This window comes from Bombina bombina, chromosome 6 (assembly GCF_027579735.1).
Source record: "Bombina bombina isolate aBomBom1 chromosome 6, aBomBom1.pri, whole genome shotgun sequence".
Lineage (NCBI taxonomy): Eukaryota > Metazoa > Chordata > Amphibia > Anura > Bombinatoridae > Bombina > Bombina bombina.
In genome coordinates, this window is record NC_069504.1 from 1,054,174,017 (window position 1) to 1,054,195,810 (window position 21,794).

At 38.0% G+C, this 21,794-nt stretch overlaps 1 protein-coding gene and 1 long non-coding RNA gene across 2 annotated transcripts in view; one reads left to right on the plus strand and one right to left on the minus strand.

Moving 5' to 3' along the window:
- The window catches only part of CACNA2D4 (calcium voltage-gated channel auxiliary subunit alpha2delta 4), a 1,345,448-nt gene that overhangs the window by 917,934 nt on the left and 405,720 nt on the right, over positions 1-21,794 (minus strand). Inside the window, exon 9 of the mRNA XM_053718853.1 lies at positions 12,624-12,698. Coding sequence (XP_053574828.1) covers positions 12,624-12,698 — 75 coding nt within the window. The remainder of the gene's footprint in view (positions 1-12,623; positions 12,699-21,794) is intronic.
- The window catches only part of LOC128664141 (uncharacterized), a 326,605-nt gene that overhangs the window by 178,028 nt on the left and 126,783 nt on the right, over positions 1-21,794 (plus strand). The window lies entirely within an intron of this gene.

Genomic DNA, 21,794 nt, shown 5'->3' on the forward strand with positions numbered 1-21,794 from the left:
TCTAAACATGTGTGCCGCCATGTCGAAAAACAAAATTTATGCTTACCTGATAAATATATTTATTTCCAGATATGGTGAGTCCATGGCTTTAGTAATTACTGTTGGGAATATCACTCCTGGCCAACAGGAGGAGGCAAAGAGCACCATAGTTAAACTGCTAAGTATCACTCCCTTACCCACAACCCCCAGTCATTCGACCAAAGGGGAATGGAGAAAAAGGAGTAACACAAGGTGTAGAGGTACCTGAGGTTATAGTCAAAAGAACAACTGTCTTAAAAGATTACTTTCTGTTATAATTTTTAAGCTAAACAACTAACATATTAAAGTTAATAAACATTAATTAAAACCTACTGACCTATATTTTCTCCAAAACGAAGTTTCATAACGTTCTAAAAGTTATATCTTTTATTCGCCGATGATGTCACATTATCCTGCCCACTATTTTCAGCACTGCATGTTCAAAATACTTAAACCAATAACTTTGGCCTAGATTTAGAGTTCGGCGGTAGCCGTCAAAACCAGCGTTAGAGGCTCCTAACGCTGGTTTTGGCCGCCCGCTGGTATTTGGAGTCAGTGATTAAAGGGTCTAACGCTCACTTTGCAGCCGCGACTTTTCCATACCGCAGATCCCCCTACGCCATTTGCGTAGCCTATCTTTTCAATGGGATCTTTCTAACGCCGGTATTTAGAGTCGTTTCTGCAGTGAGCGTTAGAGCTCTAACGACAAGATTCCAGCCGCCTGAAAATAGCAGGAGTTAAGAGCTTTCTGGCTAACGCCGGTTTATAAAGCTCTTAACTACTGTACCCTAAAGTACACTAACACCCATAAACTACCTATGTACCCCTAAACCGAGGTCCCCCCACATCGCCGCCACTCGATTAAAAATTTTAACCCCTAATCTGCCGACCGCCACCTACGTTATACTTATGTACCCCTAATCTGCTGCCCCTAACCCCGCCGACCCCTATATTACATTTATTAACCCCTAATCTGCCCCCCACAACATCGCCGCCAGCTACTTAAAATAATTAACCCCTAATCTTCCGACCGCAAAGCGCCGCCACCTACGTTATCCCTATGTACCCCTAATCTGCTACCCCTAACACCGCCGACCCCTATATTATATTTATTAACCCCTAACCTGCCCCCCACAACGTCGCCGACACCTGCCTACACTTATTAACCCCTAATCTGCCGAGCGGACCGCACCGCTACTATAATAAAGTTATTAACCCCTAACCCGCCTCACTAACCCTATCATAAATATTATTAACCCCTAATCTGCCCTCCCTAACATCGCCGACACCTAACTTCAATTATTAACCCCTAATCTTCCGATCGGAGCTCACCGCTATTCTAATAAATGTATTAACCCCTAAAGCTAAGTCTAACCCTAACACTAACACCCCCCTAAGTTAAATATAATTTTTATCTAACGAAATAAATTAACTCTTATTAAATAAATTATTCCTATTTAAAGCTAAATACTTACCTGTAAAATAAATCCTAATATAGCTACAATATAAATTATAATTACATTGTAGCTATTTTAGGATTAATATTTATTTTACAGGCAACTTGGTATTTATTTTAACTAGGTACAATAGCTATTAAATAGTTAAGAACTATTTAATAGTTACCTAGTTAAAATAATAACAAATTTACCTGTAAAATAAATCCTAACCTAAGATATAATTAAACCTAACACTACCCTATCAATAAAATAATTAAATAAAATACCTACAATTACCTACAATTAACCTAACACTACACTATCAATAAATTAAATAAACACAATTGCTACAAATAAATACAATTAAATAAACTAGCTAAAGTACAAAAAATAAAAAAGAACTAAGTTACAGAAAATAAAAAAATATTTACAAACATAAGAAAAATATTACAACAATTTTAAACTAATTACACCTACTCTAAGCCCCCTAATAAAATAACAAAGCCCCCCAAAATAATAAATTCCCTACCCTATTCTAAATTAAAAAAGTTACAAGCTCTTTTACCTTACCAGCCCTGAACAGGGCCCTTTGCGGGGCATGCCCCAAGAAGTTCAGCTCTTTTGCCTGTTAAAAAAAACATACAATACCCCCCCCCCCAACATTACAACCCACCACCCACATACCCCTAATCTAACCCAAACCCCCCTTAAATAAACCTAACACTAATCCCCTGAAGATCTTCCTACCTTGTCTTCACCATCCAGGTATCACCGATCCGTCCTGGCTCCAAGATCTTCATCCAACCCAAGCGGGGGTTGGCGATCCATAATCCGGTGCTGAAGAGGTCCAGAAGAGGCTCCAAAGTCTTCATCCTATCCGGCAAGAAGAGGACATCCGGACCGGCAAACATCTTCTCCAAGCGGCATCTTCTATCTTCTTCCATCCGGTGCGGAGAGGGTCCATCTTGAAGCAGGCGACGCGAATCCATCCTCTTCTTCCGATGTCTCCCGACGAATGACGGTTCCTTTAAGGGACGTCATCCAAGATGGCGTCCCTCGAATTCCGATTGGCTGATAGGATTCTATCAGCCAATCGGAATTAAGGTAGGAATTTTCTGATTGGCTGATGGAATCAGCCAATCAGAATATAGTTCAATCCGATTGGCCGATCCAATCAGCCAATCAGATTGAGCTCGCATTCTATTGGCTGATCGGAACAGCCAATAGAATGCGAGCTCAATCTGATTGGCTGATTGGATCAGCCAATCGGATTGAACTTGATTCTGATTGGCTGATTCCATCAGCCAATCAGAAAATTCCTACCTTAATTCCGATTGGCTGATAGAATCCTATCAGCCAATCGGAATTCGAGGGACGCCATCTTGGATGACGTCCCTTAAAGGAACCGTCATTCGTCGGGAGACATCGGAAGAAGAGGATGGATCCGCGTCGCCTGCTTCAAGATGGACCCGCTCCGCACCGGATGGAAGAAGATAGAAGATGCCGCTTGGAGAAGATGTTTGCCGGTCCGGATGTCCTCTTCTTGCCGGATAGGAGGAAGACTTTGGACCCTCTTCTGGACTTCTTCAGTGGATGTCTAGCCCCCGCTTGGGTTGGATGAAGATATCGGAGCCAGGACGGATCGGTGAACCTGGTATGGTGAAGACAAGGTAGGAAGATCATCAGGGGATTAGTGTTAGGTTTATTTAAGGGTGGTTTGGGTTAGATTAGGGGTATGTGGGTGGTGGGTTGTAATGTTGGGGGGGGGGGTATTGTATGTTTTCTTTTACAGGCAAAAGAGCTGAACTTCTTGGGGCATGCCCCGCAAAGGGCCCTGTTCAGGGCTGGTAAGGTAACAGAGCTTGTAACTTTTTAAATTTAGAATAGGGTAGGGAATTTTTTATTTTGGGGGGCTTTGTTATTTTATTAGGGGGCTTAGAGTAGGTGTAATTAGTTTAAAATTGTTGTAATATTTTTCTTATGTTTGTAAATATTTTTTTATTTTCTGTAACTTAGTTCTTTTTTATTTTTTGTACTTTAGCTAGTTTATTTAATTGTATTTATTTGTAGCAATTGTATTTAATTTATTTATTGATAGTGTAGTGTTAGGTTAATTGTAGGTAATTGTAGGTAGTTTATTTAATTATTTTATTGATAGGGTAGTGTTAGGTTTAATTATATCTTAGGTTAGGATTTATTTTACAGGTAATTTTGTAATTATTTTAACTAGGTAACTATTAAATAGTTCTTAACTATTTAATAGCTATTGTACCTAGTTAAAATAAATACCAAGTTGCCTGTAAAATAAATATTAATCCTAAAATAGCTAAAATATAATTATAATTTATATTGTAGCTATATTAGGGTTTATTTTACAGGTAAGTATTTAGCTTTAAATAGGATTAATTTATTTAATAAGAGTTAATTTATTTTGTTAGATGTAAATTATATTTAAGTTAGGGGGGTGTTAGTGTTAGGGTTAGACTTAGCTTTAGGGGTTAATACATTTATTAGAATAGCGGTGAGCTCCGATCGGAAGATTAGGGGTTAATAATTGAAGGTAGGTGTCGGCGATGTTAGGGAGGGCAGATTAGGGGTTAATACTATTTATGATAGGGTTAGTGAGACGGATTAGGGGTTAATAACTTTATTATAGTAGCGCTCAGGTCCGCTCGGCAGATTAGGGGTTAATAAGTGTAGGTAGGTGTCGGCGACGTTGTGGGGGGCAGATTAGGGGTTAATAAATATAACATAGGGGTCGGCGATGTTAGGGCAGCAGATTAGGGGTACATAGGGATAACGTAGGTTGCGGCGGTTTACGGAGCGGAAGATTAGGGGTTAAAAGTGTAATGCAGGGGTCAGCGATAGCGGGGGCGGCAGATTAGGGGTTAATAAGTGTAAGGCTAGGGGTGTTTAGACTCGGGGTACATGTTAGAGTGTTAGGTGCAGACGTAGGAAGTGTTTCCCCATAGGAAACAATGGGGCTGCGTTAGGAGCTGAACGCTGCTTTTTTGCAGGTGTTAGGTTTTTTTTCAGCTCAAACAGTCCCATTGTTTCCTATGGGAGAATCGTGCACGAGCACGTTTTTGATGCCGGCCGCGTCCGTAAGCAACTCTGGTATCGAGAGTTGCATTTGCGGTAAAAATGCCCTACGCTCCTTTTTTGGAGCCTAACGCAGCATTTGTTTGAACTCTCGATACCAGAGTTAAATTTATGGTGCGGCCAGAAAAAAGCCCGCGGAGCGTTAACAGCCCTTTTACCGCCGAACTCTAAATCTAGGCCTTTGTGTTTAAAGCGCCATTTTGAAACCTAGGTATTGTAAACGGATTGGTACAGAGCAAAGGATACCCACGGAGTGGGTTTGGAAAACAATTAAATTTGCAGACAAGATTTCTAATATACGGTAGAGATATGTTAATGAAATTATATTGATAAAAAGCATATTTGGGGTAGTTAGTTAGTAACAGGCATAGAAAATATTTACTTACAGTGGCCCTTTAAAGTAAAGGGTGGGGCCGTGGACTCCCCATATCTGGAAATAAATAAATTTATCAGGTAAGCATACATTTTGTTTTTCTTTCCTAAGATATGGTGAGTCCATGGCTTGAGTAATCGCTGTTGGGAACCAATACCCAAGCTAGAGGATACGGATAAATAGGGAGGGACAAGACAGGCAGTCCTAAACAGAAGGCACCACCGCTTGAAGAACTTTCTTCCAAAAGAAGCCTCAGCCGAGGCAAAAGTATCAAATTTAGAAAATGTGGAAAAAGTATGTAGAGAAGACCAAGTTGCAGCCTTGCAAATTTGTTCCACAGAAGATTCATTATTGAAAGCACAAGAAAAGGAAAAAGCTCTTGTGGAATGAGCCGTAATTCTCTCAGGAGGCTGCTGTCCAGCAGTCTCATAAGCCAAACGAATTATACTTTGTAACCAAAAAGAAAGAGTAGTAGCAGTAGCTTTCTGATCTTTACGTTTCCCAGAGAAACAGACAAAGAGGGCAGAGGACTGGCGAAAATCCTTAGTTGCCAGTAAGTAGAATTTAAGAGCACGTACAACATCCAAATTGTGTAACAAACGTTCTTTGGACGAAGAAGGATTAGGACACAGAGAGGGAACAACAATTTCCTGATTGATATTTCTATTAGAAAAAACCTTAGGAAGGAAACCTAACTTAGAATACCTTATCGGCATGAAAAATAAGATAAGGGAAATCACACTGCAGAGCTGAGAGTTCAGAGACTCTTCAAGCAGAAGTGATAGCAACAAGAAACAAAACCTTCTAAGATAACTTAATGTCTATGGAATGCAATGGCTCAAATGGAGCCAGGTGTAAACTTTAAAGGGACACTGAACCCAAATTGTTTCTTTTGTGATTCAGATAGAACATTCAATCTTAAGCAACTTTCTAATTTACTCCTATTATCATTTTTTCTTCGTTCTTTTCCTACCTTTAATTGAAAAATAAGGCATCTAAGCTTTTTTCTTAGTTCAGCACTATGGACAGCACTTTTTATTGGTGGATGCATTTATCCACCAATCAGCAAGGACAACCCAGGTTGTTCACCAAAAATGGGCCGGCATCTAAACTTACATTTTTGCATTTCAAATAAAGATACCAAGAGAATAAAGAAAATTTGTCCATTTAAGAACAAGTTTAAGGCTCCAAGGAGAAGCAACAGACTTAAAGACAGGCCTGATTTTGACCAAGGCCTGACAAAAAGATTGCACATCTAGCACATCAGCCAAAGGTTTATGTAGTGGAACTGATAAAGCAGAAATCTGACCCTTCAGGGTACTGACTGGCAATCCCTTCTCCAGGCTTTCCTGAAGAAAAGATACAATTCTAGGAATTCTAATTCTACTCCAAGAGTAGCCCTTGGATTCACACCAATAAAGATATTTACGACATATCTTATGGTAAACCTTACTAGTAACAGGCTTGTGAGCCTAAATCATGGTCTCAATGACCGACTCAGAAAAACCACGCTTAGACAGAATTATGCATTCAATCTCCAAGCAGTCAGCTTCAGAGAAACGAGATTTGGATGAAGGAAGGGACCCTGAATCAGGAGGTCCTTCACTGAAGGATGAGCAGTAGCCTGAAGAGAGAGGCAAGAGGAAATTATTTTGTTTTTCCTGACATCTGTCAAAAAAATCTTCATCAATAGAGAATCTATTATAGTCCCTAAGAACACTACTCTTGTAGCAGGGGAAAGGGAGCTTTTTTACAGATTCACATTCCATCCGTGGGAACGAAGAAAAGACAATATCTCTGTGTGAGAATTTGCTCGTTGAAAAGACTGCGTCTGAACCAATATGTCGCAGAGGTAGGGTGCCACAGCAATTCCACGAGAACGGATCACTGCCAAAAGAGCCTCCAGAACCTTTGAAAAAATTCTGGGATCCGTGGCTAGAAAACTGAGGTATTATTTTAATAGCATCATCCTGAGAGACATTAGGCTCAAACATTTTACCTTTATTTTACAAGGTTTTCTTGACACATAAAGAACAAAATTGCATAGGAGCTACAATTTGTGTATCTAAACATAATAAGCATGAATTCATGAGAGCAGGCTCTTGCTCCATATCAGACGTTGTGAAACAGTAAATAAACTTGTATAGATAAGTTTCAAAGATTTTAATATTCAATTAAGATAAGCCAAGGAAAAAATACACTTAAATTTTATACCAAATTAGGATCGATCCCCAGCTAAAATTATGTGAGAAAAGTTAAGAAAAAACTTTTAATAAACATCAAATAAACTTCTAAAATTCTAAAATACCCCTCAGCCAACCCCACACCTCAATTACTGAGGTGCCTTACAACGACTTTTTTCTCAGAAACGTTATGAAGTAAAGCTGGTCATGTGACTGGAACTTCCGAGCTCAAATTACTGCTGCTACACAGAGAGGCACTAAAAATAGCTTCCTTGTACACAGAGTACCAGAAATAACCGTTTTGTCAAACCTGACAGTTTAAAATGTTGCATCGTTTTATTTTAAAGTAAATGGGAAATTAATAAGCAAATAGAAATAGAAAATGTAGCCTTACTTTCAGTTTAAACTTGTATTGGTTTATCAAGTAAATATGTGTCAGAAAATAAAGCCTAATAAAAACATTTTACCCTTTCTGTTTAAAGAGTTTAAATGTTAGTCTCACACATGCTACAGTGCCTGCTTCATGCCCCAGTGCAACCCATACAACAGGATTATCTATGTCCCAATAAAAAAGCAGTGTCTTAATTTGTTAAGTGCATGGTCTCCCCAAATAGAAGAAAAAGCACTTACCTGCTCCGCTGTCCGGTATGTAGACAGTTACAAGGTAAGAGAGTTCTTCACAGAGACCTTTGACAAAGAAAGAACAGAGTAGCCAACTCTGGCATTCTAAACTAGGGCAGCAATTGTTAGGAAAACGCAGTAAGTACGTCTTTACAAGTTACTAACTGCTTTAAAGTCACCACTACCCGACTGCAAGGAATGATGTGGAATATGGCTGTACCCCAAAACTTTCTTGTAGATAAAATCAAAATTTTTCTTCAGACACCTTAACGTCACCTCCTCCATGCACCAAAGGCAAAGAGAATGACAAGGGGTTGTGGGTAAGGGAGTGATACTTAACAGTTTAATTGTGGTGCTCTTTGCCTCCTCCTGCTGGCTAGGAGTGATATTCCCAACAGTAATTACTCAAGCCGAGGACTCACCATATCTTAGGAAAGAAATCTATCTTTCACTACAATCCAGTGCTGACTTGTTTGCACATGTGCAGTAACTCTCCATAAGACACCTGCAGTATAAGCTAGGTTACATAATGGCAGCACCCATGATTAGAGGGAGGTGCATGAAATGTTTTTAGTATTTAGTGTCTCTTTAAGTGTGCCTTAGTCTCCATAGTCTTTTGTTTAGGCAAAACTCTCCATTTAACAGAAAAGGAATAATGTTGCCCTGCCTAAACACAGATTTTTTCTGTTAGGGTAATAAGTGTTTTTGCGTATATTGAGACAATCTTGTCATCTTTCAGTTTGTGAGATAAAACAATGAGATCTGCAGGGGGAAAATTAGAACACGAGGTCTGACAAAGAACAATCGGCTATGCCAATGGCACACCCCTTTTCACCACACCAGCAGAGTCGGGGAAAGTCCTTCTACAATAATGAAAACCATTCACTTTCTTACTTATATGAATTCACAGCGTTTTTTGCACATGCAGTGGTTTTATTATGATTTCTACTGTGCATTCAAAAGTTTTTCTCTTGTGTAATTTCACTATTTTTACGGCTTATGCAGAACAATTTACTATGATTTTCAATGCAATTTAACAATACAATTCTTTACAGCATCTTTTTGTTTCATTATGTAATTTATTCATATGATTTTTAAATTACAATTTTTTTGAGCTATGTTGTAATGTACAGTATGCATCTTAAATGCAGGGAACACCCCTTTGTGAGACACACTGTTCTCAAGGTAAAAACTGCCTTTAGGCTTCATAGTATTGGTGAGATTTCTTTCAGAATCTTGCAAGCGCAGGGACCTTTAGATTAGAGGCTCCAAAACTTTTTTCACATGAGAACCCCATCACACATACATACACACAAATACACTCATACATACACACAAATACACTCATACATACACACACTCATAAATACACAAAAACACTCATACATACACACACATTCATACCATACACACAGACAGTCATACCTGCTCACAAACACTCATATATACAAACAAAAGCACACTCATACATACACACAGACACTCATACATACACACAAATACACTCATACATACACACAAATACACTCATACATACACACACTCATACATACACACACTCATACATACACCCAATCATACATACACACAAATACACTCATACATACACACACACACTCATAAATACACAAAAACACTCATACATACACACACATTCATACCATACACACAGACAGTCATACCTGCTCACAAACACTCATATATACACACAAAAGCACACTCATACATACACTCAGACACTCAGACATACACACAAATACACTAATACATACACACACTCATACATACACACAAATACACTCATACATACGCTCACTCATACATGCACACAAATACACTCATATACACTCATAATACACACACTCATACAAACACACAAATACACTCATACATACACACAAATACACTCATACATACACACAAACACATTCATACATACACACAGACACTCATACATGCTCACAAACACTCATATATAGACACAAAAGCACACTCATACATACACACAGACACTCATACATACACACACTCATACATACACACAAATACACTCATACATACACACAAATACACATACACACACTCATACATACACACACTCATACATACACACAAATACACTCATACATACACACTCATACATACACACAAACACCACACACACAAACACATTCATACATACACACAGACACTCATACATGCTCACAAACACTCATATATACACACAAAGGCACACTTATCATACACACAGACACTCATACATACACACACTCATACATACACACAAATACACTCATACATACACACAAATACACATACACACACTCATACATACACACATTCATACACACACACAAATACACTCATACATACGCACAAACGCATTCATACATACACACAAATACATTCATATATACACACAAATACACTCATACATACACATACTCATACATACACACAAATACTTTCATACATACACACACCCATGCATACACACACACTTATACATACATACACACACTCATACATACAAACACACACTCATACATACACACAAACACATTCAAACATACACACAAACACACTCATACATATACACACACACTCATACATACACACACTCATACACTCATATACACTCATACATACACACAAATACACTCATACATACATAAACACAAAGACTCATATATACAAACACTCATAGATACACACAAATACACTCATACATACACACAAACACACACTCATACATACATACATACATACATACACACAAACACACTTATACATGCACACACACTTATACATGCACACAAACACACTCATACATACACACACACACTCACTCATACATACACACACTCAACGGCCACTTTATTAGGTACACCTGTTTAATTGCTTGGTAACACAAATTGCTAATCAGCAACTCAATGGATTTAGGCATCTAGACGTGGTGAAGACGACTTGCTGAAGTTCAAACCGAGCATCAGAATGGGGAAGAAAGGGGATTTAAGTAACTTTTAAAGTGGCATGGTTGTTGGTGCCAGTGGGTGGCAGTTGTGTGGACGCAAATGCTTTGTTGATGTCAGAGGTCAGAGGAGAATGGGCAGACTGGTTTGAGATGATTGGCAACAGTAACTCAAATAACCACTCGTTACAACCAAGGTATGCAGAATACCATGTCTCTCATCTCACGTTAAACCTTGAAGCAGATGGGCCACAGCAGCAGAAGACTACACCGGGTGCCAATACTGTCAGCTAAGAACAGGAAAATGAGGCTACAATTCGCACAGGCTCACCAAAATTGGTCAATAGAAGATTGGAAAATGTTGCCTGGTCTGATGAGTCTTGATTTCAGCAGCGACGTTCAGATGGTAGGGTCAGCATTTGGCGTAAACAACATGAAAGCATGGATCCATCCTGCCTTGTATCAACGGTTCAGGCTGCTGGTGGTGGTGTTATGGTGTGGGGAATATTTTCTTGCTACACTTTGGGTCCCTTAGTATCAATTGAGCCATGTTTAAATGCCATGGCCTACCTGAGTATTGTTGCTTAACATGTCCATCCCTTTATAACTACAGTGTACCCATCTTCTGATGACTACTTCCAGCAGGATAATGCACCATGTCACAAAGCTCAAATCATCTCAAACTGGTTTCTTGAATATGACAATACTCCAATGGCCTCCACAGTCACCAGATCTCAACTTAATAGAGCACCTTTGGGATGTGGTGGAACAGGAGATTCACATCATGGATGTGCATCCGACAAATCTGCAGCAGCTGCGTGATGCTATCATGTCAATATGGACCAAAATGTCTGAGAAAAGTTTCCAACACCTTGTTGGATATATGCCACGAAGAATTAAGGCAGTTCTGAAGGCAAAAGGGGGTCCAAACCGGTACTAGCAAGGTGCACCTAATAAAGTGGCCGGTGAGTGTACAAAGACACTCATACATACATACACACAGACACTCATACATATGTACACACAAACACACACTCATACATACTACACACAAACACTCAAACATACACACAAACAAACACAAACTCATACATACTACACATGAACACACTCATACATACACACAGACACTCATACATACACACAAACACTCTCATACATACATAAAAACAGTACACTACTACATACACACAAACACTCATCCACACAAACACATTCATACATACACACACAGTCATACATACAAACACCCATACATACACACACACAAACACTCATACATATACAAACATACTCAGTATATTATCAAATGTTTGTGGGGTCCCCAAAAAATCTTTAAGCAACCTCATGGGGGACCTAATCCCCAGTTTAAGATACACAGCTTTAAATAACTAACAATTATACCTAATTTAACTATTAACCTTTTAATGCCGTTATGGCGTTCTATTCCATCCTAACCGTGCTGGGTTATAGCGCCGTTAGGACGGAATAAAATGTCTTGAAGCCAACGGCACTTTCTGGATGCGATCGTGGTCTGGAGAGCGTGTCCAGCGTCATAGGGACGCCCCCTGACCAGATCCCATAACTGAAATCCTGCGATCGTGCACTTCAATTTGTCTACGTCGGAACGTTATTGCGATGTAGACAAATTGACCCTGTCATGAAAAGGTTAACAACTATAACACTTTATAATTATATCAATTTTATTTAATAAAATATTTTAAGAAAAATGTAACTACATTGTTCATTGATAAATTCGTACTCACCATGAGCATTAGTAATCTTATCCAGAGCTATGTAATCACATAGTAAAATACCACAGCATTGCTTCTTGATAGATTTAATTATTGGCAGTATAATCAACCTCAGATTCTGCAACAAATTGTTGTAGCTTAGTATACAGCATAGAAAAAACTCACCTCTCTGTTGTCCCTGTCTGCTTGTACAAGGATGCCCTTAAAACATGGCTCGATATAGTGAACATAGTCATTGTACTGGGACAAAAAGACAGAGAAAAATATTACCAATCTACAATATGATTATAGACAATTTGTTTCAATATCAAACAGGAAACTTAAATTTGCAAAGTAAAATATGTCTTAAAGGACCATTAAACTTGACATTTCAACAATGTATAAAATGTTTCATTACTGCAAGTGAAACATTATTGCAATATACATTTATTATTTATTGTGCTGCCTTTTGCTGTAAAATACATCTAAAACTTGTACTTGTTTTACTTTCTCCAAGGGAAGTTTCAGTTAATACTTTTAGACAATTTATGCAAGCTTTTGTTTACTTCACCCTCCCTCCTGAGATTCTCAGCAGTCACATGTTTGTAAAAAGGTGGATTATCAGTTTTGTATGAACAATTATGATAGGAGAAGCATTCTTTGTAAAAGTAACTTAGTTGAATCAGTGCAGGCTTCCCCAGTCTCTCAACTGAACATGTGCAAAAAGAGTTTGTGCTATATCTGAATATTAGTTTGTGATTGGGAAACCAGTGAAAATGAACAAACATAAAACAATATGCTCATTTGACAAAATAAAGCTGCAGTTTTCATTGCAAAATTATTCTCAGATATGAAGGTTCAAAATCATGTAGTTTACAATTTGTGTTTAGTGACCCCCGCAAAGGAATTAATCATATAAATACCTCCGCTCAGATCCGCTTGTGCGATTAGCACTGCTAATTGGGGATCAGCTGAGGTTTTTGCTTGGAACCCACTTTGCAGGGGATAAACAGACAGTAGTAAAGGGTAAATAGTCTTAACATTACATGCTCTAATTATTTATTCTACTATTATGGCCCTTTAATAAATAAAGGTTTTTTTTATATATTCAAGTGACAAGGAGAGCCCAACTGTTCAATCAATATTTATTATAACATATTTCCTAAAAGACCAATTTAATGGTTAAGCCAAAGTGTAAGCTACTAGCTGTGAAAAAAACTAGCAATACTCATACACCACATACTTGCGGCTAGATTTAGAGTTTGGCGTTAGCTGTCAAAACCAGCGTTAGAGGCTCCTAACGCTGGTTTTGGGCTACCGCTGGTATTTGGAGTCAGTCATTAAAGGGTCTAACGCTCACTTTGCAGCCGCGACTTTTCCATACCGCAGATCCCCCTACGCCAATTGCGTATCCTATCTTTTCAATGGGATCTTTCTAATGCCGGTATTTAGAGTCTTGGCTGAAGTGAGCGTTAGAAATCTAACGACAAAACTCCAGCCGCAGAAAAAAAACAGGAGTTATGAGCTTTTTGGGCTAACGCCGGTTCATAAAGCTCTTAACTACTGTGCTCTAAAGTACACTAACACCCATAAACTACCTATGTACCCCTAAACCGAGGCCCCCCCACATCGCCGCCACTCGATTAAAATTTTTTAACCCCTAATCTGCCGACCGCACACCGCTGCCAGCTACGTTATACTTATGTACCCCTAATCTGCTGCCCCTAACACCGCCGACCCCTATATTAATTAACCCCTAATCTGCCCCCTTCAACGTCGCCGACACCTACCTACACTTATTAATCCCTAATCTGCTGACCGGACCTCACCGCTACTATAATAAATGTATTAACCCCTAAAGCTAAGTCTAACCATAACCTCAAAACCCCCCTAAATTAAATATAATTTAAATCTAACGAAATAAATTAACTCTTATTAAATAAATTATTCCTATTTAAAGCTAAATACTTACCTGTAAAATAAACCCTAATATAGCTACAATATAAATTATAATTATATTGTAGCTATTTTAGGATTAATATTTATTTTACAGGCAACTTTGTAATTATTTTAACCAGGTACAATAGCTATTAAATAGTTAATAACTATTTAATAGCTACCTAGTTAAAATAATTACAAAATTACCTGTAAAATAAATCCTAACCTAAGTTACAATTAAACCTAACACTACACTATCAATAAATTAATTAAATAAAATACCTACAATTAAATACAATTAAATAAACTAACTAAAGTACAAAAAATAAAAAAGAACTAAGTTACAAAAAATAAAAAAATATTTACAAACATTAGAAAAATATTACAACAATTTTAAACTAATTACACCTACTCTAAGCCCCCTAATAAAATAACAAAGCCCCCCAAAATAAAAAAATGCCCTACCCTATTCTAAAATTAAAATAGAAAAGCTCTTTTACCTTACCAGCCCTTAAAAGGGCCATTTGCGGGGCTTGCCCCAAAGAATTCAGCTCTTTTGCCTGGAAAAAAAAACATACAATACCCCCCCCCCAACATTACAACCCACCACCCACATACCCCTAATCTAACCCAAACCCCCCTTAAATAAACCTAACACTAAGCCCCTGAAGATCTTCCTACCTTATCTTCACCTCGCCGGGTATCAGCGATCCGTCCAGGCTCCGATGTCTTCATCCAAGCCCAAGCGGGGGGCTGAAGACATCCATCCTCCGGCTGAAGTCTTGATCCAAGCGGGCAGAAGAGGACATCCGGACCGGCAAACATCTTCATCCAGGAGGCATCTTCTATGTTCTTCCATCCGATGACGACCGGCTCCATCTTGAAGACCTCCACCGCGGATCCATCCTCTTCTTCCGACGACTAGACGACGAATGAAGGTTCCTTTAAGGGATGTCATCCAAGATGGCGTCCCTCGAATTCCGATTGGCTGATAGGATTCTATCAGCCAATCGGAATTAAGGTAGGAGAATTCTGATTGGCTGATGGAATCAGCCAATCAGAATCAAGTTCAATCCAATTGGCTGATCCGATCAGCCAATCAGATTGAGTTCGCATTCTATTGGCTGACAAAACTCTAAATCTAGCCGTTGGTTTGCTATAATTAAACCTTTGCATGACTGCTATAGCTTTGATTAGATTTAAAGGGACAGTAAATGCAGAATTAATGTTACATTCTGTAACATAAGGATAGTCATATCTGTGAAAAATAAACTAAATTAAAACTATGAGCTCCCATCCTCTTAGGCGCTGCAGTTTTTTTAAAATTGCATCACAGCCTTGCTCTATAATCCTAAATGTAGCGTACTCCCATGCTGGATACAGCAGCCAACAGCTTTACCAAGAAAGGGAGCGCTCTACAGTTAGTTGAATGGAGCAATCAGGCTCACTGTGAGTAGACAGTAAGCGTGTGTTGTGATTTAAAAAAAAAAAAAACTATAGCTGCTAAAAGCACAGAGATGCAGGTACAGTAATAAACTTTTGGGGGCTTAAATCTTTTATTTACTTTCTTTTTCACAGGTATGACTAGCCTTATATCATATAATTATGTACCTAGTAGTTCATTCCTATGTTTACTGTCCCTATAATTGTCATGGCCAGGATACTTTATAAGCATTTCCCTTTAAATCTGCACCAACAGATGTATTTAGAATTATTTCATGTCATATTATGCCTCTTGGGGATTATTTTTTTTAAAGATATTGTTGTGCTTCAGCATATGAAGTGTTGTAGTGAGATATGATAAAAATAGACAGCACATATATAGCAAGTTAGAAACAGGGGTTTGTTGTAAATCTGAGAGCTGTTGCACGGATCGAGTGCACAGATGTGCGCTGCTCTATTAATTATATGGAAACACAGGTACCAAAGTCTCTAAGTATTTCTTAGAACAGATCTATATTTACGAAAGGTCTGTAATTCGCTTTTGTCGTTGGCATCTGCCATGCTATAAAGCTAATTATTCCTTTCGTTTCAGCCTCCATTCACCAGCACGACCCAAGATGCCATATAATGACCTTATAGTGTTAGAAATGTTAAAGGGATATTAAACTGCTGGGTATAACTACAGTAGGTCAGTTACTACTCACCATGGGGTATTATACCTGCAGCTCTATTTAAAGTTGTTCTTTATTTTAGCTAATTACAGAATATAGCTAGAAAAGCTCTGCATTTTATACTGGGCGCCGCCATCTTGTAGGTCACCTATTTCTGCATCCTGTGACAGAAGCTGTGCACTTTCTGACAGCTGTAGGAACAGGAGGAAAATACAATAGCATAGTGAGTAGTAACCATTTTATTGTAGTTATATTCAGCAGTTTAATGTCCCTTTAAAGGAACATGAAAGCAAAATTAAACTTTAACATTTCAGACAGAGCATATAATTATAAACAACTTTCCAATTTACTTTCTTATTAAATTGACTTTGTTCACTTCATATCCTTTGTTGAATAACATAATTCAGGAGCGTGCAAGTGTCCTGAGCATTATATAGCGTTCAGAGTCTCAACAATGTATAACATTATTATAAATATTATGATCAATCCCCCCATGCAGTATCGCTCGCCACCCCAACATCCCAAAAAACAACTAAATCAATTTATTGATTTATTGATTTAATCATTTAAAAAAATAAATTGCAATATGTGAAACTGGACCTAAGCAGTACTAATAAGTAAATAAATATATAAATTCCTCCACTGTGGATTAATTTAATATGTTTTTCAATGTGATTCTGGTGTGAAGTTAGCTGGTTATATGGATTTAGGGCTGGTTTAAGAGATTGAGGGCAGCCAACAGGAGCAAAGCAAGGTAAAGACTGAGGAGGAAGCATGGAGGTGCAGACAAATATAAGTTTACTGACTGGAACAGCAGAACTACTATGGGAAGCTGTAAAATCTGAGACAGAGAGAGAGAAAAAAACTATAAAAATAAACCTTACCTTAATGTGTGAAGTATCAGCATGACACTATGAGGCCCATTTATCAAGCTCCGTATGGAGTTTGAAGGGCCGTGTTTCTAGCGAGTCTTCAGACCACTGCTCCCATAACTCTGTCCGCCTGCTCTGATGAGGCGGACAGGAATCGCCGCAATTCAACCCGATCGAATACGATCGGGTTGATTGACACCTCCCTGCTGGCGGCCAGCAGGGGGCGGCGTTGCACCAGCAGCTCTTGTGAGCTGCTGGTGCAAGCTGAATACGGAGAGCGCACTGTCGGATCAGGTCCGCAAGACCTTTCATAAATAGGCCTCTATACATCTTTAGACCGCTGCTTCATAACTTCTGGAAACACAGGGCATCAATCTCCGTACGGAGCTTGATAAAATATGCCCCATGATCCAATTTGTTTAACCGATATGCAGCTCTATTGTATGGTCCCTCAGTAGTGGGCAGTAAAGACATTTACATAGGTACAATATATGTATATAATAGACAGATATCTCATACAGCTAATGAGATCTGAAGGAAACACGAGAAACGGAAATCACACAGCGACACCTAGAAATAACATTTAGATAGTGAGTTCTTTAATGACTGTAAGCTACAGTCATTTTGTCTTCTTAAATGGTCGGGGTTTAAGAGTTTACAGTTCCGTTTTATTTATTGGCGAACAAGATCTTTTGCATGGGGTTTTTACAAACAGAAGTGACAAAAAGTGTGTTTTTAAAATCTTCTTACATTAATAGAAATTCGGCACAAACACAAACTATGTTCTCTACAGTAAGGTGTGGAACTTTAACAAAAACACTTAAAGGGATAGAAAACCCAAATATTTTTTTTGTGACTCAGACAGAGCATATCATTTTAAAGAATTTCCCATTTTACTTCTATTATCAAATTTGTTTTGTTCCCATGATATTCTGTGTTGCAGAGATACCTAGGTAGGCATCTGGAGCACTACATGGCAGGAAATCGTGCTGCTATCTAGTGCTCTTGCAAATGGATAACATTCTTGCAAAACTGCTGCCATATAGGGCTCCAGAAATGGGCCGGCTCCTAAGCTTACATCTCTGCCTTTTAACAAAAGATACCAAAAGAACAAAGAAAAATTGATAATAGCATTAAATTAGAAAGTTGTTTAAAATTGGACGCTTCATCTGAATGAATCAGAAAAGAAAAAGGTTGGGTTTCTTTACCTTTTATGCTTGAAGACGGCGAAGATGCAGTGCTTCACTAACTGATACTTGTAAAGTGTTAAAAAAGGAGGAAAAGCTGCTCTATTGTAGTTGTGCAGCAGTCTAATCCCCTATAATAAACCTTACAATTATTTCTCCTTTAAATTCATGTAACTTTGATACAACATTTTGAAATCATTTAATCAAATCATTTATTTCCTTATCTTAAAATGGATGTTGCTCACGTATTAGATGTGTGACAGGTTTTCAAAAATAGCAACCAAAAAATGAAGAAACACTAAAACAGCAATCCTCAAATCTACTCAACCCTATTAGGGAAACCTCAGACTGTAACACATTAATAAGGTTATTAAAGTGGGAAAAATAAAAACAAATTGAAAAATACGTATGAACAATGGTTACCCCTGGAATAGGCTATAATGCCATTATAACAAACGTGCTACAGTTTAATAAATGGCAGATCATACAGAACTCTATAGAGAACTGAACATTTGCTTTGTTCTCAGAGATAATAGACACAAGTTTAAAGGGACAGTCTACACCAGAATATTTATTGTTTTAAAAGATAGATAATCCCTTTATTACCCTTTATTACCCATTCCCTAGTTTTGCATAACCAACACAGTTATATTAATACATTTTTTAGCTCTGTGATTATCTTGTATCTAAGCCTCTGCAAACTGCCCCTTATTTCAGTTCTCTTGACAGACTTGCAATCAGTGCTGGCTCCTAGGAACTCCACGTGCGTGAGCACAGTGTTACCAATATGAAACACATGAACTAACATACTCTAGTGGTGAAAAACTGTCAAAATACCCTGAGATGAGAGGAGGCCTTCAAGGGCTTAGAAATTAGCATATGAACCTCCTAGGTTAAGCTTTCAATTAAGACTACCAAGAGAACAAAGCAAAATTGGTGATAGATGTAAATTTGAAGATTGTTTAACATGACATGCACTATCTGAATAATTAAAGTTTGTTTTGGACTAGACTGTCCCTTTAAACCCTTTGAGTGTTAAGCACTTTCCCACCTGGGTGCTAAGCTGAATTTTTTTTTTTTATGTTTTTTTTTTTTACAGATCCCCAAGACTTATACTGTTGGAAAGGTTAGGCGATTACCTTTCCAACGGTAGGTCTTGGGGGTCTGTAGCTGCATAGATGCCTGAGATACAGGCTTATAAGCAGCATGACCCCTTTCCCTATACTTTGCATTGTCTATTTTAAATAGTTGCACAGTGACGTCATCACGTGCGTGACGTCACCGCGCAAAACGTGAAGCCTTGGCGATGCCTGTCACTATACAGGCCCGATCGCCTGGGTAAGAGCGGGTGGAAGCCTCTCATTGGCGTCACTAGGGTTGGTGTCACCCAGTGCGGTATGACACCCATGTGCGGTCCGCAGCCCCCGCAGCGGTGACGCCACTTTATATATACATACATACATTATATATATATATATATATATATATGGGTAAACAAGTAGAGTGTTACAGGTCAGAGCTCTTATCTGAAAACAAGCAGCACTAAGGAATGCGCCAGTGAGGGGGAGAATAATCAGCAGCTGTTAAAAAAACAAATAAGATAGGTGAGTATAACTCACCACTATACATATATGTAAAACATGTAAACAAGAGGAAAACAGCGCTTAAAAATTATATTCTAAAACAAATAAAAGCAGAAAAACATATACAAACATATATAAAGTGCAAAGTATGATATATGATAATACAAGTCCAATTGGGTATATACACCAATGATAACAGTGAGCAGTCATTTTTGAGTTTCTATTTTTGGTGCTGCTATATACGTTTATTTTCATCCACAGGGCATACCACCTTAGGAGGACACAAACAGAAGTTAATTTGTTTGCAACTACATACTCCAAGAGGTGGATGAAATATTAAAATATCATGGGAAGAGACAAAGAGAAGTAAATTTGTTTGAAACTATATACTCCAAGAGGTAGATAGATTATTAAAGATATCCTTCATCATACTAGACACATCTCTACCGGAACCCCTTGCAGTGAGGCAACTTACCTCATTAGATTGAGGTAATTTCTGGTAAGGGGATCTACATTATAGAAAGTCACCAATTGGACTTGTATTATCATATATCATACTTTGCACTTTATATATGTGTGTATATGTTTTTCTGCTTTTATTTGTTTTAGAATATAATTTGTAAGCGCTGTTTTCCCCTTGTTTATACACACACACACACATATATATATATATATAAACACACTATACATGTTATGTTATTTATTATTATTAGAGAATTACAAGTTTTAGTGACTACTCTGGACTGTATATATATATACATAGATATACATTCACACACATTGCACTGTATAATGGTGACTAGTGTATACCCTGATATTAAAACACAGTGGTGCATAAGGATCATGAGGTTCTATAAACTGATATTAAGCACTATATAATGATGCTGAGGGGACTGACCCTGATCATGAACATGCTGCTCTGTAAAATGATGCTTTTCTAAAGACTTGTACACTGATAATGTGAATGTTGCATTGCATAATGATGAAGCAGGTACTCTACCTTGTATCAAGATGCACACTGTAGGACAACTGGATATACTATACATGATAAAACACATACAGGCCAGAGAGACCAGTTTTAATTTTAATTTTTACTGTATTAATATACTGTATTAAAAAAACACACACACATATATATATATATATATATATATATATATATGTGTGTGTGTGTGTATATATATATATATATATATATATATATATGTGTGTGTCTGTATATATATGTATATATATATATATATATATATGTGTGTGTGTGTATATATATATATATGTGTGTGTGTATATATATATATATATATATATATATATATATATGTGTGTGTGTGTGTATATATATACAAGGCTCAAAAATTCCACTCGCCAACTCGCAATTGGCGAGTGAAATTTATGCAGTGGCGAGTAAGTTTTTGCTGCAGATCTGGCTCACTATTTAATTGTTCCCCAGGCAGTGGCGGCTCTGAAGCAGCCGCCTAATTAGCCTAATTAGAGAGCCGCCACTGAGTCTGATAGTCTCTTCAGATTGTCTCCTACCCCCTGCCATCCTCACATACCCGCCATGCTAGCCTTGTTGATTCAGGGTTGGGGGCGTGCTGGGTCATGCCCACTTCAGTGTAATATCAGGTCGAAAGGATTGAGCGCGCTCAATTCAAATTGGGAA